This window comes from Notamacropus eugenii, chromosome 3 (assembly GCF_028372415.1).
Source record: "Notamacropus eugenii isolate mMacEug1 chromosome 3, mMacEug1.pri_v2, whole genome shotgun sequence".
Lineage (NCBI taxonomy): Eukaryota > Metazoa > Chordata > Mammalia > Diprotodontia > Macropodidae > Notamacropus > Notamacropus eugenii.
The window spans coordinates 296,956,046-296,981,668 of record NC_092874.1 but is presented as its reverse complement, the minus strand read 5'-3'; the positions used below and the strand labels follow the sequence as shown (position 1 = coordinate 296,981,668).

Below are 25,623 nucleotides of genomic sequence, written 5' to 3'. Positions count from 1 at the left end.
CTCATCTGAAAGGATGGGAAGAGATATCTGTTCACCAAGAAAGTAACCTTCTCTGGTCTTATTTTTTTTTCCATTTTTTGGGCATTTTCCCAACCAGTTACTTGACTCTTGGGTCCTTTGTCAAGAGTAGGGTATACTTTGAGAATCTGTGAGATCTCAGTTGCTCCAAGGTGGCACGATCAAGCATGTGCTGCTCTGGACGCAGAAAGGGATTTTTATGTCCAGAATCTTAGCAATTACCTCTCCACAGCCACCTAGCCTCCAGTTCCATCAAGTCAGCACTGGGGGCTGATTTTCAGATAAGCTGTATGGGCAGGTGGAACGGGACGAGTTAGAGCCAACCCCTATCCATTTCAGGACGCCACACTGAGAGCCTGCCTAGATAACCTAGGGGCTTGTCAGTAGGGGTGGAACTAGATGGATTTCAGGAGGAAGGGTCTCGTCTTTGTTTGCAACGTGGCAGTTCTTTGTCCTGGCTCCGGATGTCCAGTGGAGAAGACACCCATATAAGGAAAGGTGATAGGTGATAGGTTCAATGTGAAAGGTGATAGCTGATAGGTTCAACGTAAGGCTTAGGAATGTTTTACATAAAGACTACATATGCATGTGAATGAGATGAAATACACGGAGTCTTCACCACCTTTGTCTCCCGCCCCATTTCATTACTCACGAGATCAAGGCCTCTTGCAGGACAAGAGCCTTGGGTCGCGGTCAGGGGTTCCCGTAAATGGTCTAGGGGACCCCAACAGGCAGGGCCGCCATTCAGTGTGAGACAAAGACCAGCTAGGCCAGGTCCTCCACCCAGGGCTGAGGTAGGACTCAGCTCTTCAGTGCCCCCAGGGGTTTTTACGCTGTATGGGCTGCTGTGCACCCTCTGTGGCTGCTGCCTGCTGCTGGAGCTATAGGAAGGCCCTTCTCCCTTCCTGGCCAACTGAATAAACCACATCACAGATCTTTGGCGCCTGTGGGTTGAGGGATCTGAGAACCTGCTGCTGCAACTGGAGACTCCACAACTGGAAATTCCACTCCTGAGGTGTCCTCCTTCCAGAGTCTCATCGCGTTGCTCCACGCCACATCAGGCGGGCAAGGCCAGGCTGGGCTCCATGCTCCACGCAGCGTCCAGCTAAAACGATGTTTCTGTGGGCCTTTCAGGTCACCGTCGGCTGAAAATCTCCTCCACTCTGTTGTTCTCCACTTCTGCTGCTCCATGATTTGTTGAGAGTCCCTCTCTACAGGTATTTTGTGGGCTGTGTGGGGAGACCCTACATAAGTGTGTTTTTCTAGTCCCCCATCTTGGCTCCACCCCCCCACTCATGTTTTTTCATTTTAACGAAAATCCACCTCTGGTCTCCCTTATCTATGGGAAAAAAAACCCTTATAATAAATATATACAATTCAAATTCCTGCAATTAAATTTTTTTCAATTCTTCTAACTCTTCCTGAAACAAGTATTTCTGCTACATAGATGACTGAACTCTTTCCTTTCCTAATCCTAGGTTACAGTTCGCAATGTCTTTTTTGCCATTTTCTCTGCCCACCTTTGCACTGAAATCACCAAATATCAAGGTGTATATTGACTTCATCTGGAGAAATCTACCGTTTTTTTTCATAGAATTTCTTGACCTCATCTTTTGCTCTGATGTTGACTCCAAAGTTCCAAAGAGGTTTCGGGAGCTGCTGTATTTGCGTTTGGCTAATGAGATCTGTAAAGTAAGTAGGCTGAATCACCTGAGTCACTTCTTGTTTGTTAGATCCAATGATATCAATCCTTTTCTTGATTTCTCAAAGAGCCTGTGAGCCATCCTTCCATTTCCTGATTTCTGTGGCTTCATTTATAGCAAAAATGTCAATATTGATACACATGCTATCCTCCAATGGAATGCTGAATAGGAATCAATGGAGAAGGATCTCACATTTAAGGAAGTGCAGTTCAACTGAAGTTCAAACTATACCCAAAGGACTATACAACTGTGTTATATGTACCCTTTGACCCAGCAATACCACTACTAGGTCTGTATTCCAAAGAGATCATAAAGAAGGGAAAGGACCCACATGCACAAAAATGTTTATAGCAGCTTTTTGTGAGAGCAAAGTATTGGAAATTGAAGGGATGCTCATCGATTGGGAAATGGCTGAACAAGCTGGGGTGTATGAATGGAGTGGAATACTACTGTGCTATGAGAGTGATGAGTAGGCTGATTTCAGAAAAACCTGGAAAGGCTCACATGAACTCATGCTGAGTGAAGTGAGCAGAACTACGAGAACATTGTACACAGTAACAGCCACTTTGTGTGATAAGTAACTTTGATAGACTTCGTTCTTCTGAGAAGTACAAGGCTCTAAGACAATTCCAAAAGACTCGTTGGAAGAAATGACATCGACCTCCAGACAAAGAACTGTGAAGTCTGACTGCAGATTTAAGAGCACTATTTTTCTCTGTTTTTCTTTCTCGTTTTTCCCTTTTCTTCTGATTCTTCTTTCACAACATGACTAATGTGGAAACGCGCGTAATATGATTGTCCACATATAGCCTATATCAGAGCGTTTTCTGTCTTGGGGAAAGGGAAGGGGAGACGAAAGGAGAAAATGATTCTGGAACTCAAAACCTTATAAAAGTGAATGCTGAAAAGAAGTATTTTTTTAAATAGAAAAGAAAATGAGGTTCAAAGCTGCAATTTCATAGCCACCTTCTGCTTCCTTTTCTGACACTGTCTGTTATCACTGGAGTCCTACAAGAGGGATGCCCACAAATTTTGTCTTTTTGTTTTAGGAATTGCCATGGCCAAAAGTCACCACCTGGTGGCGAGCCCATAGCTAAGACTGCTCAGGATCCTCATGCTCCTATCTCAGCAGCCTCCTCTTGTCCGATGCCTTCCCTGCCCCAGTTGTCAGGGTTCTCGCCATCCTCATACTGACTCATTCATGTACACGGAACAGAAGAGACGCTCTCTGAGGACAGAGGCCACTTCACTGCTCTTTCTGTATCTCAGTCCCTACAATGTAGCAAGAACTTCTCAGATTATACAGAGCTGAATGGACTTACCACCTCCACACTGATCTGGGGCTTCCATTCCCCATTATCCATTGTGGTGTCCGATCCTTCCTATCCCAGAGATCATTCTCCTCAAAAGAGAAAATAGAAGTAAAGGAGAAGATTGTATCAGCTCATTTATGCCAATCCCTTCCTTGTACTTTCTCTTACCTGCAACATAGCTTGCTTGCAATGCACTCGCACGCACGCACACACACACACACACACACACACACACACACACACACGCAGAAATTTACACTTGAATCTAAAATATTGAAGCGAGTTAGACCTAATTATGGGAAATCGAATGATTCCAACCATTCTCAAGTTATTTCCATTTTTTTAAGAGCTGGAGTGGGAGGATAAGAAGGTAGTCTAATCGGCACCCAAATAAAGGATGTTGAGAAATAAAACAGATATTAAGGTACTTGTGGAATTCACACACGAGGTTTACGTGGACCCACTCCCCGCGCGCGCCCCCGCCCCAGCTCGCCACCGCTTTGCCCCCGCGCCCCATTGTCCGCCCGCCCCACGTTCGCCCCGCGTTCCCCCAATGTTCCTCCCGCGTGTCCACGGTAGCGGCCGACGCGGACGCGATCGCGGCTGGCGGGCGGGGGAGGGTCGGAGCCGTTTCTGCAGGTACCTTCTCTGCATGTACCCGGGCGGGTCAGGGCCGGGAGAGGAGGGGGCGGGGGAGGGGCCAGGGCTCGGGCACGGTGCCCTCCTCTGTGCCAGGACACGGCCGCCCCCCCAAACCTGGGCACAGAGGCGGCCCCTCCCCTTGTCTGCCCCCCAAACCTGGGCACAGCTCTCCCGCCAGAGTTGCCCCTGGTGCAGCTGCCTCTGGTTCATCCCCTAACCTCTCCCCCAAATCCCCAGCATCCAGGGATGTCGGTAACTGAGTTGGGTCCCTCGGTGCCAGGCCTGCTTGCCCCCTTGCTTCCTCTCCCCACAAACAACCCCAAAATGGAGTTGCCCAGGCCCGGACTCACTTCCCAGTGCCAAGGCCTGGCATGCCTTTCCACCTCCCTCTGGGCCAAAGTTGTGTTGATTTTCCCAGTGAGTGTGTGCATACACGTGTCTGTGTGACTTGTGTGTATTTGGAGAGAGTGGGAGAGCTGGCAACAGTCCCGTGCCCAGACCTGATGCACCCTGTCCCCTGGCCCCAGATGCCCCCCTTGGCTGGCCAGACTGGGACTCATCACCCACTCTTTGCCTGGTCTTGGCCAGGCTCATCCTCCCAGTGCCAGAGGCCAGCTGCCCTCCAGCTTACCCTCTAACGTGGGGCATCCCCAGCCCGGGGATGATCCTCCCAGGATGAAGGCCCTGCTGCCCCTGGCTCACTGGGTGACCCTGCCAGAGCATCATGGCCCCCTTCCTAGTTCCTCCCTGAAGGAAATCCTCTCAGGCCACTGGCCACTTCCCTCCACTTCCCCTGAACTTTGCAGAGCTGAACCAAACTCAGACTCCCGGCACGTGCAAGTGATCCCTTTTCTTTGGGTTAGCAGCTCCTGAAAAGGACTGTGGAGGGTGTTGTGGGTCATCGCTGGGCAGATGAGAGAAGGCCAGGCTGCTCCACGCTGGAGCTATTGAAAAGTGTCAATGTTTGTGGATGAAACCTTGCCAATCCCCCAGGCCCTTTCTGGGCAGCCTGGAAGAGTCTGTCCATCTCTGGCCCTGCAAATTCTGTTCACAGTCTGGGCAGATCCTGTGTGCTCACCAGCCTGAGCCAACAGGAGTCCATCCCTGTGGGTCAGTGACTGCCAGAGCAAGACAGTAGGTGGCCTTCAGATGAAAGTCACTTGGCTGGGGAGGCATGTGAAGGTTCAAGGCAGGGGGATGGTAGCATCTTGGCCTGACAGTCCCCAGGAGACTGTGGGAGACTAGTGAGATTGTGGGTAAAATCAGCTCTCATTTGCACATAACAGGATGGAGTGGGGTGAGTCAGGATAAAGCAGAGGGATGTAGGGGGCAGGTGCCCCAGGTTCTAACACCACCCTGGCCCTGCTGGTGACCATGTGATGGCAGATGAGGCAGTATCTTTCTAAACTGGGCTTTTATCCTCTCACATGAAAACAAAGGACTCTTCTTGATGAGCGCCACCTTATTGGGGGCCAGTACTGTGACTGCCTCTGAAATCTCCAAGGGCCCTTTCAATACTAATATTCTATGGTTGTAGGTCAGCATAGGAAGTAGTAGCAGAGAGAGAGTTCTGCCTTTACTGGGCCTGCAACCATGCCTTGTGCTGTTCAAAACATGGGGGTTTTTTGAGGGGGGGAGGGCAGAGCAGGGATTAGATTATGATGACAGAGGGTAGGGTTGGCTTTTCCCTTTGACTGTAGAATTCAGAATAGTCAAGAGCTTAGATTCTCTGTCTTTATGATACTGGAATGCTGAAGATAAGGCTACCTGGCAGACCGGGGGCTTTCCTTGGCAATTTGGGGGGTGCCCATACAGCCTTTTCAGGCCTCCCCTGGGATGTGGTTAGGTTTGTATCCACAACAGCCTGACTACTAGCTGTACTGCTTTGTTTGAGGCCTCGGGCAAAGACTCCACCCAAGCATGGGGGAGGGAGGGTGAGAGCTGATGCTGATGCCCGAGTGGGTGGGCATTCAAAGACTCCAGTGGGGCAGACTTGATTACCATGTGGGGGTGGAAGCTAGCAAGGGACATCAGGCCAGCTGTCTGCCTTGGCTGCTGGCGATTTCCCTCTTCCTGTCCTTGCCAAGTGGGCACCCCATCTTCAGAGAAGCTCACGGGTCGACCAAATGGGCTTCCTTAGCCAGGGAGACATGTGGTTTCTTGCTTTTTAGGACAAGTCTAGTAGGAACTCTCCCTGCTAGCCAAACCAGGCCTTCTTGTTCTCCCAACTGGCAGAGACATCCATTGGGGTCTCTGTCCCACGACCCAAGCAAGCATCTTGGAAATGAAAGCAGTAACCCCCAGAATACAGCTTCTGGCAAAGGTCACAGGCCCTCCAAAATCAAGGTTGGGTATATTAGAGATGGTTTTATAGCATGGATAGACTAGGAAACCAAGCTGAGATCCCCTACAACCTGGTCTCGTCTGTAATCTGAGTTAGGGGTGGTCTAATTCATGTTCATGACATCCATGTCTCCTAAGGCTGGGACAGCCTCCCTTTTGTATCAGCCCTCTGTCACTGAAACTTTGCTTGTGCAATCCTTGACAATTCAGAAATCCCTGAGGAGGCAGTGAGGTTGGAGCTGAGGGAGCTGGGGGACAGGAAGGCCCAGGGCCTGCTTGGAGGCTCTTCCTCCAAAGAGGTATGGGGACCCCTGGAGAATTTACCACTTGTCTGTTTACTCATTTGTAAAATGAGTTCAATAATCCAGTTGTCCATTGAGGGCTCTTACTAAAGAAACACATGACCTAAGGGGTGGGGTTAGTATCTGATGGTTAGCTTGGACCCCATCCACCCTCCAGAATGATCACAGAACTGGGTGCTGTTGGGGATGAGGGGAAACAAAGACATGGAAGGGAAAGCAGGCCTTTCCCTCAGAGTTAACAACTATGGCGAGAAGGAAATTGTGTGTGTGCGAAGCGACCTGAGAACAATCCCAAGGCAAGTGTCAAAACCCCAGATTCAGTAAAGACACCAAGGGAGACATTCCAAATGGAGGCTGGAGAGAGAGTGGGGGCAGCGCTTCACCAGGGAAGCCACCTGCAAGAAGATGTCACGGCCAGCTCAGGCACAAAGCTGGCAGGCTTGGCCCTGGTGAGCAGCCACCCTCAGCGTCTGGGAGACACTTCAGAAACTCTTTAGGAAAGCGCCTCTCTGTCCCAGTGCAGCCAGCTTTCCTTTTGGAGGAATCCATCCCTCCCCTTCAACGTCTCCCCCATCAGGCTCTTCTCAGGGGGTCCCAGAAAATCACACCTAGTCAGTCAGTAAGCACAGCTTCTCATTACTTTTTGCTTCTTCCAGGAATTTCTAGCACTTCTAGAGTGAGATTTTGATGATGTCTCGACGCAGTCAGCGCCTGAGCCATCGTTACCATGTTGATGATGATGGAGGCAGCAGCAGCAGCAGCAGTGGAGGAAGTTCCCTGGTGGCTGGTCAGCACACTGCCTTCAAGGACAGTCCCTTAAGGTAAGCCACTCCACAGCGACCCTAGGTCATCTTCCAGATCACAACCACTCAGGGCAGCCAAGGGCCTGGCCAGCTTCCATGTGCACCTTTCTTTCCTGCCCCCATCTTTGGTGGAAACATCACTCTAGTGCTTTCTTTCCCCACAAATGCGAGAATTTCCTGTCCCCAGCACCGTCTCTTCCCCTTCTACCCCAACCTGGGCTGCTGCTGCCTTCACTCTCTGAGAACAGGAACTAGGGAGGGGTGACTTTGAGCATTGAGAGGGCCAGAAACTGAGGCTTAAAGCTGGGCAGGGAACAACCACCCTGTGGCCCAGTACCCACGGTTTCTGGGGTGAGCTGCAGGGCCTAGCAAGAGCATAGGAAGCCATGGGGGTGATGGACCTGTGGGGGAGGAGACAGGTTCAGGTGGCTTTAGCTCCTCTTGTACCTCATCATGGTGGTTCCATTTGGAAAGAGGCCCTGCCTGGCCCATGGGAGCTGGGGATTTGTTCCAATGTTATAAAGGATTCATCTGTTGAAGGAATAAGAACAGAAGAGGGCTTTGGGGATCATTTCTTTTCATCCTAGAAGCTCCTTGAAAGTCTCTTCCTCCTCCAGGCCTTTCTCCCCCTGTTTTTCTCCTGCTTCATCTCCTTCACCCTCTTTCCTTTGCTCTTCATGCTTGGCGCCCCCCAGGACTCTGAAGAGGAAATCTGGCAGTGTGAAACGCCTCTCACCAGCCCCTCACCTGGGCCCTGCTTCCAATCCTCACACTACCTACTACAGTGAATCAGTGGTCAGCGAGTCCTACGTCAGGGGCCCCCGGGTCGCCTCGGTGGACAAAAGCTCCATCCTACAAGATCAGCTGGACAGCGATGTCTACTGGAGTGAACATGGTGAGCTCTGGCCAGAGCTTGACAAACCCGAGGGCTTGGGCTGGGGAGAAGGAAGGAAGCTCCTCCCTGTCTTCTAAAGATTCCTAAGGAGGCTAGTGTCTGTTGGGAGTTACCTTACTCCTCCAGGTTGGCTCATCTCCCTGGATCCTCCCAGGTGGGAGATCCTTCCATTCTCCTGAAGCCCCTCAGTCCCATAGATGGCACTTTTCCAGATCTGGGTGACAATAACCATGCCTCCTAAGGCAGAAGGCCACCTGGTTTTGTGCAGCCAATGAGCTAAAAATCATCTTTACATGTTTCAGTAAAGTTCCATTACACTTAAAAACATAAAAAGTGTTCTTACCTCATACAGAAATAGGAAGGGGGCCAGATTTTGCCCTTGTGCAGAACTCCATTCCTGCCCTAAACCACATGGGGGGGGCTTCTGGGTTCAGACCCCCAAAGGGGTGGGAAGTCTGAATTCTGAAAAGTTCTGCCAGGTGTTCCACCTCTGGCAGCTGCTGTTGCTGGAAGCCTGAAGCTCCCTGCTTATCAGGCACCTCCATGCTCTGTGCAGGTGGGGACTTGGTGAGGAGGAGGAGAGGCCTGGGAGGTGCTGAGAAGAGTAAGATCAATGGACTGAATGAGGGCAAAGTCACCTATGATATCTATGGATCTTCCTCAGGATACTCCTCGGAGGATGACTCTGCAGGTAGGCAGCACTTCCTGCCTACTGGAACTCCATCCCCTGGACGCTGCCCCGTGTACTTTGAAGGGTGCCCCATCCAGGGGGGATGGGGAGAACATAGATTTCAGATAAAAGGAGAGAGAGCTCTGCAGTCTGGCTCCAGGTGGGGGTTTGGAGGTTGGGAGGGCCCAAGCCTCAGCATGGTAATGGGGATGCCTGAGGCCCACTTGTGTCTCCTTCTGGGTGGCTCCTCATGTCTTCACTTTCCTGCAGGGCACACACTTATGGACCAGCCTGGCTCAGCATCCTCATTAAGGAATGCTGCCTCCCAAGTTGGCGCTTTCTTGTGGGTGGCCATCACTTTTCCAGGTGGGTTCTGGGAGTGGGTGGGCACACTGCCCAGGGCAGTCCCTGCTGTGGGCCCATAAGAGCTTCCTCATTCCTATGCTGGGGCACACCAGGCCTGGGTGCTAACCCTAGGACAGTGTGTGGAGACAGGCTTTTATGGCAGGATCCCCAGGCACAGCTAGAAAGCCTTGGGAGATTCAAGGAGCAGCTGCAGAGTGGGCAGGCTGGGAGCAAGCTAACTCTGGGATAGGAGGGCGAAGCCTTTGAACCCCTCTGCTGGGACTTTTACAGGTTGGCTCTTTGGCCTGTTCTACTGGTGGCTGGGCACTACCTGCTACCGCCTGACCACAGCTGCCTCCCTGCTGGACGTCTTTGTCTTAACCAGGTCAGTGAGGCCTCCCTGGGCTCTGCCAGAACCAAAGAACCCATGCTTGAAAAAGCTTCACCACCCTTGAGCTCAGTTCAGCTTTTGAGACTTTTGTGCCATGAATCTTATGACAGAAGGTCAGGTCAGGTTCAGGGGTGTGCTGGAATCAGCTGGAACCAGCTTGAACCTGCTCCTGAGTGTCAGCTACCAGTCAGGGCTCCTCTGGGTATCTAGACTGAAGAAGAAGATGGGACAAGTTGTGTGTGCCTTCACCTCCTTCAGAACTGCTTGTTAACCCTTCCCCAGCACATGCCAATCCCCATGAGCACAGGTGCTGCTCTATTCCTGAGTATCTTGGAGGAGCTGTCCCCTCAGTAGTTCCTGCCTCTCATCTCCACTGACTCTGGTGGCTTCACCTTGGCCAGTTGGAAAGTCCTGAGCTCCCAGGGGTTGTAGTCTCTTCCCAGTCCTTCGGGTAGCCAGGCCATCCTTACAGTTTCTCTGTGGGGGGTCATGTCCAGGTTTCCAGGCAGCCTCCAGGGCTGTGTCCAGGAGCCTCTAGAGCAGGGGTAGGGAACCTGCGCTCTCCAGGCCACATGTAGCCTTCTAGGTCCTGGGGTGCAACCTTTGGACTGAGGCCAAGTTTTACAGAACAAATCCTTTTCTTAAGGAGATTTGTTCTTGGAAGTCTAGATTCAGTCAAAGGGCCACCCTTGAGGACCTCAAGTGCCACATGTGATCTCCAGGCTGCAGGTTCCCTATCTAGCTCTGGATTCTTGGGGCCACAGGCTAGGCCCAGGGAGACTAGCCAACCTTGTCAGGGCTTACTCCTTCCAAGTCCCAATTTGACAAGCACTGAAATGATTTAGCCAAAAGAAGCCTGCCCAATTCACTAGCATATAAGCACATTCCTGAGAGCCCTGGGAGGGAGATGCCTTCCACCAGCCCTGTCACCTTTCATAACAACATTCACACATTTGACCAAGGTCAAATTTTCTCCTTCCACTTGACCTCGAGGGCTGTCCATAAAAGCCCAGAGCTCCCCATCGTAGCTGTCCCAGGGTGGGGGCACACCCTTTGTTGGTTTCCTCAGCAGCTCAGGGAGGGTCGCACAGGAATCTGGTGGGGAAGACCAGGCACTAATGTCTCCTCCTTCATCCCCATGAAATCCAGGAGCTTTTCAACTCTGAAGAAGTTGTTTCTGCTTCTCTTGATGCTGTTGCTTCTGGCTTCGCTGGCTTACGGTGAGCCTTGCTGAGTCCCCAGGGCACCCTGCCAGCCCAGACAGACAAGGGCTTGGGGGCAGGGCTGCTGAACGCAAGTCTGGAAGACAGAGCTTTGAAGGGGAGCCTTTAGCCTTTAGGGGAAAAGGGACCCAGGCCTTGTATGGGAAAGTTCTTGTGCCTGAAATGGGATAGACGGCCTGTGTCTCCTCCTCTTGATCCAATCCCACAAGCCTTTCTTGTGCATCTTCTGTATGCAGGCCTCCCAGACTCATGCTGCATGCCTACTATGACAGTGCTGGCTTTACATGGGTGTTTGATCTGCCCCCTCAGTGGTCACTGTCAAGGCACTTGAGGGTGGGGGAACTGGTAGAAGAGCTGAGTCCACAATGAATGGGTTAGCTGGGCAGGACACAGCCAATGCCAGCTCTGGAGGCCTTTGCCCCTTCTCACTGGGGAGAATGGACAGGGTGGTCCTCCCTGGATGGTCCCAAAAGAGCTGTACTCTGTTCAGGAACCATGACATCACTTACCCCCTACTATGAGATGAAGCCCAGCTTGGGAATGGTGACACCACAAGCTGTCAGTTACCAGGACCTCTATTCAGCTGGCATCTCCTGAAAGCACTCTGATCCTCCAGAAGAGACAGGGCTGTATGTGGACCAGGCTTGGGACCAGGAGGCAGGACTTCTCCATGTCCTCTCCCCAGCTGCTTCTTGTCCCTCATTTTTCTCATAATCCAAAAGTGTGTAATGACTCCTGAAAGGATCATGAGAGATGCCTTTCCTGAAGGGTCTTGCCTTCCAGATCATGGGGCCCATAATGCATGCACCTTCCTTGGGCCAGGGTCTGAGCCCATGTGGATGTGACACTGCCAGACACAGTCCAGGTGTAGGTCCTCATCCTGGACATGTTTCCCTTCTGGTGCCTCAGCCTCTGCCTTCATTAGCCTTTCCTCCCATGTGCTAGGTGCTTGGTATTTTTACCCCTATGGACTACAGACATTCCACCCTGCTATGCTGTCCTGGTGGGCAGCAAAGGGCAGCAACAGGAGAGAGGAGGTGTGGGAAGCAGGAGAATCCACCCCATATTTCCAGGTGAGTGCCTGGGTGAGTGCCAGGAACACTTTGTGCAGGACAGGCAGGCAGTCTGCTCACAACCAAGTCTGTTCCAATCAACCCCAGAATCACTCAGTCCACTACCATTTCTTAAGTGTGGCCTACTGTGTGTCAGGCACTGTGCTAAGGGATGGGAATTCAAAGAAAGAATTCAAACCCAAACAAACAAGCCCACAGTCCCTGCCCTGAAGGAGTCCCCGAGTCATGAGGAAACAACTAGGTACAATGGAGATCTACCAGGACAGATGGGAGTGAAGCAGTAGAGGGAGTTGGCTATGCTGTTTCTTCTATGGCAGCCATACAGACTATTACCATACCATCTTTGAAGACAGTTCTGGCCTGGCAGGATCTTCCAGGTGGTGTCCTCTCCTAGCGCTGTCTTTGAAACAGCTCTGCAGCACTATGAGGCATCAGAGGAGGGGGAAGCAGGATTAGCCAGAGGAAGCTGCTTTTGTTTCCATTTTGTAATGAACAAAAGTCTGTTTTATTTCCCTTCTCCCTCTCCCACCCATTCAGAAAAATGAAAAGCAAACCACTTGTAACAAATGTGCAGAGTTAAGCAAACCAGTCCCTTTTTGGCCATGTCTAAAAGATCTATGTCTCCTTCTGCCTCCTGAGACCATCTCTCCGTCAGAAGTTGGGTCATTTTCCAGAAAAGTACTTGGTCACTGCATCGATCAGAGTTCTAAAGTCTTTCAAAGTTGCTTCTTTGTGGTTCTTCTCACTCTGCTCTGCACCAGTTCATACAAAGTCTTCTCAGGTTTCTCTCAATACCACCTATTTCATTGTTTCTTAGAGCACGGTTGTATTCAATCCTTACACCATAATTTATTCAGCTCTTGCCCAGTTCGGGGGCAAGCCAGTAGTTTCCATTTCTTTGTCTTTGCTGTTTGGGTGCCAAGTGTGTGTCATGCAGAAGATAGGTCATTCATCTCAGTGGTGACAGTCTCTTCTTAATGGTCTGTGCTGTGGGGCAAGAGATGAGAATATAAATCCAGGCTATAATGAAGCCTTCATTTAGTAACCTCGATTTATCCATGGATTTCCATCTCCAAACTCATCAATCTTTGCACCAGGGCCACTCACAAGCAGCATTAGGAGACTCTCTCACCTTGGATATGCAGATCCCTGGGGAGCCAGGGTCAGAAAACCTGGGCTCAAGTTTGAGCTTTGCCACTTGCTAGCTTTGGGACCTGGGGCAGTTCAATGCCAACCTCTCAAGACTCAGCCTCCCGCGTTCCCCCGCTGCCTTCAACTGAAATCATAGTTGCCTCCCCCAAAAGGCCTTCCCTAACACCTTGTCACACAGTGAAGTGATTCTGGAGGGGGGGGGGTCTCCAGAAATTGGTAGCAGAGCCCAGACTATCAGAGTTGATCAAGCTGGGAAGACTTGAAGGCTGTGTGCAGATCCTGGTGTCTGCCCACCAGAAGCTTGGCCACCAGGTGATTGGATTTGGGGAGTCATGATGACTTGGGAAGCAGATAAAAAGACCAAACAACCTTTGCCTTCTGCAGCCACCTTCTGTTTGTGGACAGAGGTCAGGGGACCTCAGAGAAGGACAAAGAGTACTTGGTCTCCCTCAGTCCTCACACAGTCCAACCACAGTCTAAGTGGTTGACATTATTCCAGTGTAATCTGAGGGGTGACATGGAGTGGTGGGATAAAGGACATGGCTCTAGAAACAGCAACAGATGAGGTGCTGGATGTCAGATGCACAATGAGGTCCACGATTTTGGACACAGCCAGTGTCAGAATTTGATTTGTCTGACTTCTCATGTCAGCTGCAAGGAGTTTTTTTTTCAGATGTGGGGGGGAAAACAATCAGTGGAATGATCACTCACAGGCAGAAGAATTTGGAGGAGGCAAATCAGCCTCAAGGATTAGATTTCATCACATTTTTAAAGGCAACTAAAAAACCCCATAGTTGCTATTCCAAATGAGCATAAGGCAACAGAGGGCAAAGGAAGTCCAGGAGGAAGCTGAGAAGATCATTTTGTCCTTGTGACCCCAACACTCGGCATAGCCTGTTACACTTAGTGGGAGTGTATCAGTGTTTGTTGGCTGTCATTGTACTAAGTCCACAAAACAACGTGCAAGGGAAGAAGACACAACTATTATTTGTCAGTAAGAAAGTCCCCAGGCACAGGATACATGATCAGCACCAAAAGATGTCACAACGAAACCAAAGGACCATCTTCACGGAATGAGAAATGCTGGTTACACGAATCATTTCAGCATCAAGGACCAGATCAGTGACTGGGCCCCACAAAGGTCAAAATCCAGCAAGTTAGAAGAAAGGGGGACAAAAGGGGAAAAAACATACCGTACAGCTCCAACAGCTCCAGTCCTTCCTCTTCAGATGTGTCAACCACTCAGGCACGGCAAAAGGAACACTGACTCATAGCATCGTTTCCTAAGGATGTTTGACTGCTGCCCCAAAACATCACATTCCAGTGAGAAGGCCAGCAATCCTAGAGGCTGCCTCCCTCAGAGACCAGCGGCTCTTGGCAAGCAAAGAAACCAAAGGCAACACTGGATCTGAAAATAGGCCACTGGCGCAAGAGAAGAAGAGGGTGGTGACTAAAGGATACAAACAGTGGCCCCGTGAAACGGCAAACATCAGGAAGGGCCCTCAGCCTCCCTCTTCAGCTCAGTCCTGAGAGTGGAGGCCCCCAAATTCTTGAGGCAGCTCCTTCCCCTCTCAGTGACTCACCTTGTTAGGAAGCTGTTCCTGCCTCTGAAATGTGCCACAACTTCTACCTTGCCAGGACAAGCAAAGCAACTCTAACCCTGTCCATGTCCACAAAGTCTGAAAACCATTTTCACGTCTCCTCATCGTGTTGTGTGTTTCCAAAAGTTTTCTTGATATCATTGGTTTTTACTTAACCTACCTTTCCCAGTGTGTCTTCTCAGAAAGAGAAGCAGGGAATTTGGAAAAACCCTGAAAAGTTTGTGTGATCTACTAGTGAAAATCATTTTGAATTAGGTACATCTTTACACACACACACACACACACACACACACACACACACACACAAACGCACACATCCCACTGACTTTGAAGACTTGTCTCTAGCTTTTGCTTTCATGTGACCCACCTTGCTCAGTGTATCCTTCCCATTTTGCCCTCCCACAGAGCCAGCCCTTAAGCAAAAGAATAAACGAAAAAGGGGAAGAAAAGTTCAGCAGAACACAGCAGGCGAGCCCAGCATTAGATGCAGGTTCCCTGCCAGTATTTCCCACCCTAGCCAGGACGGGAAGGGAAGAAGATCCTCATGGGTCATGTCTGTTCTTTCCATTTCCATGGTTGTCTGTGGTGCTTGTTTTCTTGTTCTCCTCATTCATTTATTCCACTTTTCCCCAGTTCATGTAAGTCTTCTAATTAAGCAGAGTTGTGGCTTCGTACAGCATAGTCATATTTCCTTGTATCCATAAGCCACTCCTCTGTCAATGAGTTCTTTGCTACCAAAGAACTTTCTTAGTGGTTCAGTTGGTATGGCACTGAATAAGTTAATTTAGGTAGTTTTATCATTTTTATGCTACTGGCTTGACCTACCCACGAGGAGTGAGTACATCTCCAACTGTTGAGATCTCTACGTATGAAGAATGTTTTGTAATTGTGTTCATATAGTTCCTGTGTGTGTCTTGGCAGGCAAACTCTCAGGTTGTATACAGTATACAATTGTATACAGTTATTTTCAATGGAATTTCTCTTTCTATCTCTTCCTGCTGGATTTTCTTGATTAATATATAGAAATGCTGATGGTTTTGATGGGCTTCCAACTTTCTTTAAGTAATTGTTTGAACTGGTTTTGTTTTAAACTGGTTTTTTAGATGACTCTCTAGGGTTCTCTTGGTAAACCATTGTATCATCTACCAAAAGAGATAGTTTTGGTTCCTCATTGCAGTTTTTTCCCTTCAGTTTCTTTTCTGCCTTATTGCTATATCTAGCAGTTGCTGTAACTGGTACAACACTGAATAGCAATGGTTGGCAATGGACTTTCTTCCTTTACCGTGAACTTACTGGGAAGGCTTATCCCCATTACATATCATGCTTGCTCTTGGTTTTAGTTAGATAATACTTATTTTAAAGAAGACTCCATTTATTCCTGAGCTTTCTAGTGTTTTTCAACAGGGATGAGGCATTTTGTCAAAAGCTTTGTCTGCACCTGTTGAAATCATATAAATTTGTTGTTTATGTTATTGATATAATCAGTTACATTTATAGTTTTCCTAATAATTGACCCAGGCCCAACTTCTTGGTATCAATCCAGCTTGGTCACAGTGTCACAATATATCTTTGTGATATATTCCTGTAATCTCCTTTCTTAGCATTTAATATTTTTCATCAATATTCATTAAGGAAATTGATCTATAGTTCCCTTTCTTGGGGAGACGTGACTCTCCTTGGTTTGGGTATCAAGATTATATTTTTGTCATAGAAAGAATTTGATAAGATTCTATCTTTACCTGTTTTTCAAATCGTTTATTTAGTGTTGGAATTGATTACTTTTTAATCATTTGGAAAAATTTGATTTAGTCCTGGGGTTTTTTCTTAGAGAGATCATTTATAGCTTGTTTCGTTCCTTTTTCTAAGATGGGGTTATTTAAGGGCTCTGTTAAACAGGACTATTTATATTTGAAAAATTCATTTCATTTAGATTTTCATTTTTATTATTGGCATGTAGTTGGGCAACAAAGCTCCTAGTAATTACTTTTATTTTCTCTTCATAGATTGTAAATTCACTGTTTTCATTTTCTGATGTAATAATTTGGTTTTCTTTTGTAAAAATTAAATTAGCCAAGGATTTATCTATTTAATTGTTTTTCTCAAAGCTTATAGTTTTATTTATTAGTTCATTGGGGTTTTGTTCTTTCAATTTCGTTCATCTTTCTATCGATTCAAGATTTTAATTTTGGTGTTTAATTGGGAAGGGATTAATCTGTTGGTTTTCTAAATATTTTAGTTGCATGTCTAATTCTTTAATCTGTTTCTTTGTCTCTTTGATTGATGTAAGCATTTCAAAATATACATTTCCCTCTAAGTCCTGCATTGACTGCATCCCCAAAATTTAGTTATGTCATTGTCACCATGAAATTGTTAACCATTTCTATGATTTGTTCTTTGACTCATCCATTCTTTAGGATCCATTCTGTAAGATCCATTCTTTTTCTCCAACTCCTCTATTTGTGTATCTTTCTGTTTCAAGCATATTTCTTGTAAATAACATATTGTTGGATTCTGGTTTCTAATCCATTCAACTGTATTCTTCCATTTTATGAGTGAGTTCATCCCATTCCCATTCACAGTTGTGTTCATTAAATGTATATTTTTTTCCATGCTATTCTTTTACACTCATCCTTTTGTTTTTTACTCTGTCCCTTCTTCAGTAGTCTTTTGTTTCTGACCTTTGCCTCCCTTAATCTATCCCGTCATTCTTCCCTCCCCCTCACCTTTCTCTTAGACGCTTTTCCTCCTACTTCTCCTTGCGTAAAATGAATCTCTCCATCTCATTGTGTGTGTATGTGTATTCTTCCCTCTTTCAACCAGTTCAGATGAGAATAAGGTTCGTGTTGCCTGTTCCCCTCTTCTGTCCCTCCCATTGTATAAACTCTTTCTAGTGCACCCCATTTATGAGATAACTTTCCCCATTCTTTCTCTCCTTCCCCACAACCTTCCAGTGCATTTCTCTTCTCCACCCTTCCATTCTTTTGAGATCCTCACAACATAATACAGTCATTCAGGTCGCTATCTATTTAGACTGCTTCTAGGACCCGTGGTGATCATAAAATTCTGAAGTGGTTACATGTATCATCTTGCCACACAAGGGATCTAAACAATTTGCCCTTTTTTAGTGACTTGTGATTTCTCACTCATGTTCACCTTATTATTCTTCTCCTGAGTTCTGTGTTTGAATGTCAAATTTTCTATTCTGTTCTGGTCTTTTCATCAGGAATGCTTGAAAGTTCTCTATTTCAGGAAGGGTCCTTATTCCCCTGTAGGACGATACACAGTTTTGCTGGGTAGTTTAATCTTATTGTGGGCTCTAATCCTAGATCTTTTCCACTCCAGAATATGATATCCCAAGCCCTGTACTCCTTTAATGTGGAAGCTTCTAAATCTCATGTGTCCTGACAGTACTGGATTATTTCTCTCTGGCTATTTGCAGAATTTTCTCCTTGACCTGGCAGTTCTGGATTTAGAACAGTTGCTGGGAGTTTTCATGTAGGGGTTTCTTTCAGGAAATGATTTGTGGTTTCAAGTTCTACTTTGCCCTCTGATTCTAACACATCTGGGCATTTTCCTTTGTAATATCTTAAAATATTATGTTGAGCTCCTTTTTTGTTCCTGGCTTTTGGATAGACAAATGACTCTCCAATTCTCTCTCCTCAATCCATTTCTAGGTCATTGGAGTTTTGTATGAGATCCTATACATTTTCTCTTGAATTGATTTTATTTTTTGTTGTTGTCTCCTAGAGTTATTAGCTTCTATTTGCTCAGTTCTAATTTTTAAGGAATTCAGTATTTTTGTGCCTCTTTTACTAATTATTCATTCTCTTCTCATATCTTTCTTGTACCGCTTTTTAAAAATTTTTCCTCTTCCACTCTTAAAATCACTTTTTGTTCATTTTTATCTCATTCTTTAACTCTTCTAGGAATTCTTGTTCAACTCTTATCCAATCTACCCTTTTTCTTGGAGGATTTGCTTAAAGATATCTTCAAGTCATTGCCTTCTTCTGTCTTTCTGTCTTGAGCCATAGTAGCCCTTTGTGGTCAGGTTCAGTTTTGTTTACTCATTCTTCCAGCCTATTTCTTGACTATGAACTTGATGTTGGCATTGGGCTCAGCTCACCTCTGGGCTTTCTTAGTTCAGTCCGCAAACTTTCAGTGCTTCCATAGTGGTGATATCTGTTCACTGCTATTCTTGTCTGGGTTGTGCAAGTTCCTGACTCAGGTTTAGGTCTTCTGGCTTGCGGGTGCTGGAGTTTCTGTAGAATGTTATTGGACTCAGTCATTGTTAGCACACTTTGAGGTTCTGCAGGTTCAGAGGGACCGAACTTATTGACTCTTCTTGCGTCTGGGTCTCCTACCCGAGGTATCCCACTGCAGGACTAAAAGTGAACATTGAGCCCCCAGCTGTGCTCTGGGGCTCAGGTCCAGAACCTCTTTGCAGAACCCCTTTCTTGATCAGTGCTCAGCTAGGGCCTCGCTCACTCATAACTGCTCCTCTCAGCCCTACGTCTGTAGCCTAGAAGAGTCATTTGGCCCCCTTCATGCTCCCAGGATAGCCTGGGATCTGTTCCTGTTCAGGGATTCAGTTCTAGCCCTTTTACCATCCTTGGGCAATGAAATGCTTCCCACTGTCCTGGCTGCCATTATGTTGGGCTCCTGGCCAGCCCCCACCTCAGTGTCCACAGCTCTCTTATTTCTTAAGCTTCCCTGGGCTGGAGAAATGACGCACAGGGATGTTTTCTTGGCTTTCCTCATGAGAATGTGGTCTGGCACATTATCTAGATGGTTAGAGAGGAGGTGGGCTGGGCTCATCAAAAATGCCCACCCTCCCTCTGTTCTCTTGGTTCTGCCCCTGTGCTGTGTGGTTGGTGGGGAGGGGACCTTCTGCATGCTTAGCCTCCTTTGTACCTCTTGGGGAGGTCTCTGACCTGGCTTTTTGCCCTGAGCTCTCTCAGCTTCTTCGACATTTCGACCCTGGTGACCCTGGCCCTCCCTCATCACTCTCCTGGCTCACTGCCGCAGTGTCCTGAGTGGCCTCCCTGCCTCCAGTCTGTTCTGCACTCTGCTCTCAAAGGAACTTTCCTTAAGAACAGAGCAGACCAAGTGACTTCCCTCCTCAGTCAATGGCAGGGCCTCCCCTTTGCCCCCCAGAGGAAAACAGCCCCACCCTGTCTTTCCAGCCTTAGCCTCATTGGTCTTCTGTACTCCTTTCACACTCGGTGACCCTACCCAAATGGCTGCCCCCATGCTGAGAATTCATTCTGGTGCTCTTTCTTCCAGTCAGCCTGTCAACCCACATGTATTTATTAAGCACTTCCTCAGTGCCGGGTCCCGGCCTAGGGGACACAGGTACCCAAAATGAAACCATTCCCATTGACCAGGAACTTCCATTCTCAGGCGGAGACCAACAATGCTTACGTTTTTGTAAATAGCGTAAGTGTGAAATGAAGAAATCTGCCGACAGCAGTTAAACGACCTGGTGGCTTTTAATGTCCTTGTCTCCTCCATTCAAATGGAAGTTCTTCGTACACAAGAAAGGTTTCCTTCTTGGTCCTTGTGTTCTCAGCACTCAGCCCCACCTCGGGCACACAGTGGGTGCTTAACAAATGCCCAGTGCTCCTTGTTCCTCCTCCTAAGAGACTTTTCATCTTTGTGTGTTTTCCTCCTTGTTCCCAAGGCTGAACAGCATGTCCTGTCCAAGGTTCATGCCCTAGAAAGGCGGCTGGAAACTCTGGCTTCTGAATACTCTGCACGTTGGCAGAAGGAGGCCATCAGGCTGGAGTTGCTGGAGCTGCAGGGGGCCAGTGGGAATGGAGGTGGAAAAAGCCTGAGCCACGAGGATATTTCAACTCTCCTGGAGGGCCTGATGAGCCAATGGGAACCCACCCTGAAGAAGGACTTCCGTAGGGACACCACTGCCCACATCCAGGTGAGGAGAACGCTCTGCTAAGAAGACCAGGTCGGCAAGCCCAGCTAGTGGAAGGCATAGAGGTCTTGAGGTGAGGCAGCACTCTGGGCTTGGCAGGACCTGCCAAGTTCTCTGGGTCTTGTTGAATGCCTGTCTCCTTTTTTGTGGTCTCCAGGAAGCACTCACCACCCTCAGGGCAGAACATCGGCAAGATTTGGATAATGTTCTAAAGAAGATTTCTCAGGCATCCCAGGTAATCCAGAAGCTCTGACGCTTCTGGAGGCAGAGACACAGGGGATGGAGGGCGGGGGGGGGGGGGCGGGGGAAAGGGTGCGGGGAGGGGGGGAGAGGGGGCAGAGACGTCTTGGGGGAGGTCACTTGTAGCTGGAAATGTTGGTGCTGCTGTCAGTAGACCTAACACTTGCTTACAGGTTTCTGGCCAGATTCCATACTTGTATGGGAGCATATTCGATTGACTCATTGTCCCTGAGAGCTCCTGTCTGAGGACTCTGGATCCCCTTGTCCGAAGGATAAGCAGAGAGCTTACTGATCTAAAGCAACCTAAGCCTCCTCCTGTAGCTCCTTTCTGGAACCCCTTTCCTGTACTGAGCACATCCATGCATGAAGACTAGGGAGGGATAAGATTGTCAATGAGAAGACTGTAACTCAACAGCTGAGTTTGAAACTCTTTTCAGGGACTGAGAAGTGACCTCACCACTCTAGGGAAAGTGGTTCATGCCTAATCTCAGCTGAGTTGGGGTCTCTGTCAGATGCCTCCTCTTGGTGGGATGATAAGAGAGGAGTCCAGTCTTTGAAAGGTCTAGCCCAAACTCAAGGTCAAGATTTCTGGAGCCCAACAGTTTGCAGAGACTCAGATCCTCCTTAGCAGACAGAGGGTCCACCCAGAGGAGACAATGAGTCCCCAGAGTGTGGTTTGGTGTTTTCATCAGTCTCATTGTGCCATCATCTTCCTTACAGGAGCTGGAAAGCTGGGTGCTCCAGCTAAAATCTGAATGGCAGAGGTAAGGCCCCAAACTAACTGGCAAAGAGAAGAGGAGGGAAGGAAGGCTAGAAAACTAGACCAGAGAAAGCACCACTGAGATTCTCTGGGGGGGTGTCAGTAGAGCCAGAATACTTGGGTTAGCATGTCCATAGGATTAATCCCAGCTGGTAAGGACCTCAGAGAGCAGATGAGGGTCCTGAGGCCTGGGAGGGAAATGACTTGCCCAGGGTCACACAGGGAGTAAATGTCAGGGAAGACTTGCACCCAGATCTCTGGTTCTGTTCTTTCCCTTTGATAGTGGTTCTGCTTGACTCTATCCTGTGTCACTAGCCAGTGGCTGCCCTTCCCTTTTCCTTTTGTCACTGTCTAGTTTGGCCCAAGAAGCCCTCCAGGAAAACATATTAAAGGCTATGGGTCCACTGGAGGCCCAGCTGGCTGGCCTGGGACAGGAACTGGCAGCCCTGAGCCAGAGACAGGCTGCAGCGGCAGAGGAAGTAGACCTTTGGCCACAGAAGATGGCAGCCCTGCGCAGTGATGTGAGTCCTCCAGTCCACCACTTAGACCACATGTGCCCCTCTCTCCAAGGTGGGCTGCCTGAGCATCTGCCCAGGGAGACCCAACCCTCTAAGGTGTCCACTGGGGTCCAATGAGATCTTTTTTGGTAGACCTGAAAGCAGTGGAAAAATGCCAGTCACTTGGTTCACAACCGTCCCTTCCCTGGCACCAGGAAGACATGCATAGGCTCTGAGCTCTCAGAGTCTTTCTAGACACCCCCTCCCCAGGTCCCCTGTCCCGGCCCTCTTTCTTCCTTACCTCTACTGTTTTGTGGATGGTCTCTGGTGGTTTCTAGGTGGAGTCTCAGTTCCCAGCCTGGATCAGTCAGTACCTTCTTCGAGACAAGGGCGCTAAGGCTGGGCTTCTTCAGCTGGAGGAGGTACAGGCCCAACTTCGGGACCTGGAGCACAGAATCCTCACTCAGGTGGCAGAAGGGCAGGTCAAATCTGCCAGTGAAGCTGCTGCCAGCCTGAGGCTGACCCTTCACAAGGAAGGAGTGACTGGGGTCACAGAGGAGGTGAGGCCTGCCCCATTCCCTGTCTGCCTGTCGGAGGTCATGGGTTTGCCCTGAGAGGAGCCTCCAGGGAAGGAAGGGGAAGCCCTGGCAGAGCAGGTAGCACACGTGGCCCTCTGGTGAAAGGGCTGGGCCAGTTCTGCAGGCAGCTAGGCCCATGAGTCCATCCATGCCTGTCTTTTAGGATGTGCACCAGATTGTGAATGAGGCCCTGAAGAGATACAGTGAAGACCGCATTGGGCTAGTGGATTATGCCCTGGAGTCCTCAGGTAGGTAGCCTGTAGAAAGCCAGAGGGCTGGGGACATGATGGTTGCCCATTAAGGGACAGCAGGAATTAAAAACTCATGATGCCCCTTATGGGACGGGGCAGTTGAAGGGCTGATGCCCTGGCAGTGACCCCTCATCTTCAGGACTACCTCTGTGTCCTGCCAGCCCTCAGCTGCCCCCACCTCACTTCTCTCCCTCTTGTTCTTTCAGGGGCCAGCATCATCAGTAGCCGCTGCTCAGAGACCTATGATACCAAGACGGCCCTTCTCAGTCTGTTTGGCATCCCCTTGTGGTACTATTTCCAGTCCCCAAGAGCCATCCTCCAGGTATGACAGAACAAAGGGCCCCCAGCTTGGCTCTCTGCCATCTCCCACCTTCTGTGGGGGCTGGGCTCTCAAGGTGGGAGGATTACACAATGGAAATCTATTCCATTGGCTGCCCACCTGACTTGTCACCTGACTTGTCTTCTGCCCACAGCCAGATGTTTACCCTGGCAACTGCTGGGCATTCCGGGGCCCCCAGGGCTTTGCTGTGGTTCGATTATCTGCCCGCATCCACCTCACTGCTGTCACCTTGGAGCATGTACCCAAAGCCCTGTCTCCCATCAGCAACATCCCTAGCGCCCCCAAGGATTTTGTCATCTTGGTGAGTATCTGAGCCTTGCAGCTCTCCATTCCAGTATGCCTGACAGCCATTTCTTAACAGCAGCATTGTGAGGTGAGGAATGGAAGGATGTGCCCATTTTACAGCTGGGATATTGAGGCTGGTCTCTGGACTCCACAACCAGCCCTTTCCCTGCTCCCCCTCTTCTTAGAGAGAAGCCAGAAGAGGACAGCTGACAGCAGTCAAGATTTCAATGCTGTCTCAGGGTCCTTTTATACAACTCCTTTATACATGGGTGCCTCCATGGCCAGGTGTCCCATGGGGGAGCTGAGTGGGGATGATGAGCACCATTCCCTACAGTCACCTCCTTAGGGCAGAGTTGGAATGTCCTCATAAGGAGGATGTGGGTGAAAAAAGTGGAGCCAGAGGAGAAGAAGAAACGTGTAGGGGAACAGGATGCTTCAGGACCTAAATCCTGATAGATGAAGAAACTGAGGCACCTACAATTAAATTGTGTGTCCCAAAGCCATTCAGCAGCTTAGGGGAAGAGGCAGAGAAGGAGGCCAGGGGCTTGGAGGGAAAAGGATCTGTCTACTGAGTTAGTGAGAGATGCTGGAAGGTGAGGGGACCAAAGAAGGAAACATCATGGTGGCTTTTGCTTTCTCCCCTTTACTCTCCCCAATGTATCCCCCCCTACACCCCCTTCCTCCTCCTCTTCCACCTCCTCCTCCACAACCTCCCCTTCCTTTGCCTCCCTGGATTGATCTGGATTCATGTCCTAACAGCATGACCTTTCCTCTAACCCCCTCCCATCCATCCATCCATCCATCCATCCATCCATCCATCCATCCATCCCTTCCCTTTGCTTTTCCTTCTCTGTAGGGGCTAAATGAAGATTCACAGTCGGAAGGGGTGGCCCTCGGGCACTTTACCTATGATAATGCTGGGGAGTCCATTCAGACCTTCCACTTTCAGGTATGGAGGGCTGGCCCCACAGTGTCCCAGGGAGGCTGGTGCTCTTGAAGGCTAGTTCACCAGCCATGGGGATGCTGTGGCTTTGCTAGGAGCTGCAGTTTGAGCCAGGACCCCATGGTTCTGATAGCAACCTGAGGGATAACATTCAGCCACTGAAGAAGGCCTGGGGGGGACGGGCTCTGGGGTCAGGATGTCCACCAAGGGATCACGAGCCTTCCTGACCCCAGTCTCCTCTTCCCACAGGGCAATGACACAGCCCCATACCAGGTGGTCGAACTTCGGATCTTAAGCAACTGGGGTCACCCTGAGTACACCTGCATTTACCGCTTCCGGGTCCATGGGAAGCCTGCCAATTAGCCTCTCCCCCCCAGGGCCTTTCCCCTCTTTCCCCCTTCAGCCCCTCCCCTCCCCCAGCAAGCACTTCATCCCACTTTCTCGCCCTCTCCCACACTTCATCCCTTATGGCCACTGTGGCTTCTGGGAGAGATACAAGGTGGGAGCCTACCACCATGGAGCAGTTTGGCCCCACCCTGCCCTCTCTGATGGAGAGGAGATCACCAGCTCAGCTATTTGTTTCACTCCCCATCCTCTTGAGGGTCAGGTGGCCCAGCTCCCTACCAGGCCCTGCCTGCCCTCAGGAGGTGTATACAGAGCTATGTATGATATCTTGAAGGTGTGAGTCAAGACATCATGAGGGCCTTATTATGCTCAGCAGCACTCAGAACCACAGCTTAGGCCACCTTAGCTTACCTTGCCCAAGAGTCTAGGTCAAAGAACTTGGTTTATTGAGGGCATGACAACTTGGGCAGTTCCAAAGGGCAGACTGGTAGACAGTCTGTCTTGGGCATGCCCCAGCAGGTGGCTAAAGCTCCCGTCCATGGTAGCATGCATAGTTCTCTTTACCATGGGGCATGATGGGGGCAGTCTTTGAAATCTGAAGTATCTGGGACTGGCCACAATTCCCTGGTGTTAAGTTTATTGGGATAGAGTTGGGGTTAGTTTTTTGGAGTTAAGGCTGGGATGGGAGGGGAAGGGCAAATTCTTTGGCCCTGCGGGCCCATTGTATTATGTATATAGATAGATATTTATATTTATACATAGATCTCTTTGTTCTTTGTTATCAGACAGAAAAGCTACGGGCTTCATTTCCGGCTTCCTCCCCCTGGGGCCCAGGGTGATATTCACTCCAGCTCCAGCTTGGGGTGGGGGGCAGGCTGTCAGGCACGGATCCTCACAGTGACATTGCCATCCTTCCTGCCTTTTACTGTAGGAGGGAAGGCAGGCCTTCACACCACAGGGCTGGCCACTGGTCCCTGAAGC

At 49.2% G+C, this 25,623-nt stretch overlaps 1 protein-coding gene across 1 annotated transcript; it reads left to right on the top strand.

Annotated features, from left to right (window-relative positions):
• The first annotated feature begins 7,011 nt into the window (after nucleotides 1-7,011).
• Nucleotides 7,012-24,660, top strand: LOC140532073 (SUN domain-containing protein 2-like). The gene is made up of 17 exons (XM_072650621.1): nucleotides 7,012-7,142; nucleotides 7,820-8,019; nucleotides 8,576-8,710; nucleotides 8,960-9,055; nucleotides 9,326-9,419; nucleotides 10,885-10,981; nucleotides 11,626-11,721; nucleotides 20,155-20,406; nucleotides 20,561-20,638; nucleotides 21,364-21,407; nucleotides 21,759-21,924; nucleotides 22,239-22,460; nucleotides 22,642-22,726; nucleotides 22,936-23,051; nucleotides 23,203-23,370; nucleotides 24,211-24,303; nucleotides 24,547-24,660. Exons 1-17 carry the CDS (start codon nucleotides 7,012-7,014, stop codon nucleotides 24,658-24,660), a joined length of 2,187 nt encoding a protein of 728 aa, XP_072506722.1.
• Nucleotides 24,661-25,623: the final 963 nt, after the last annotated feature.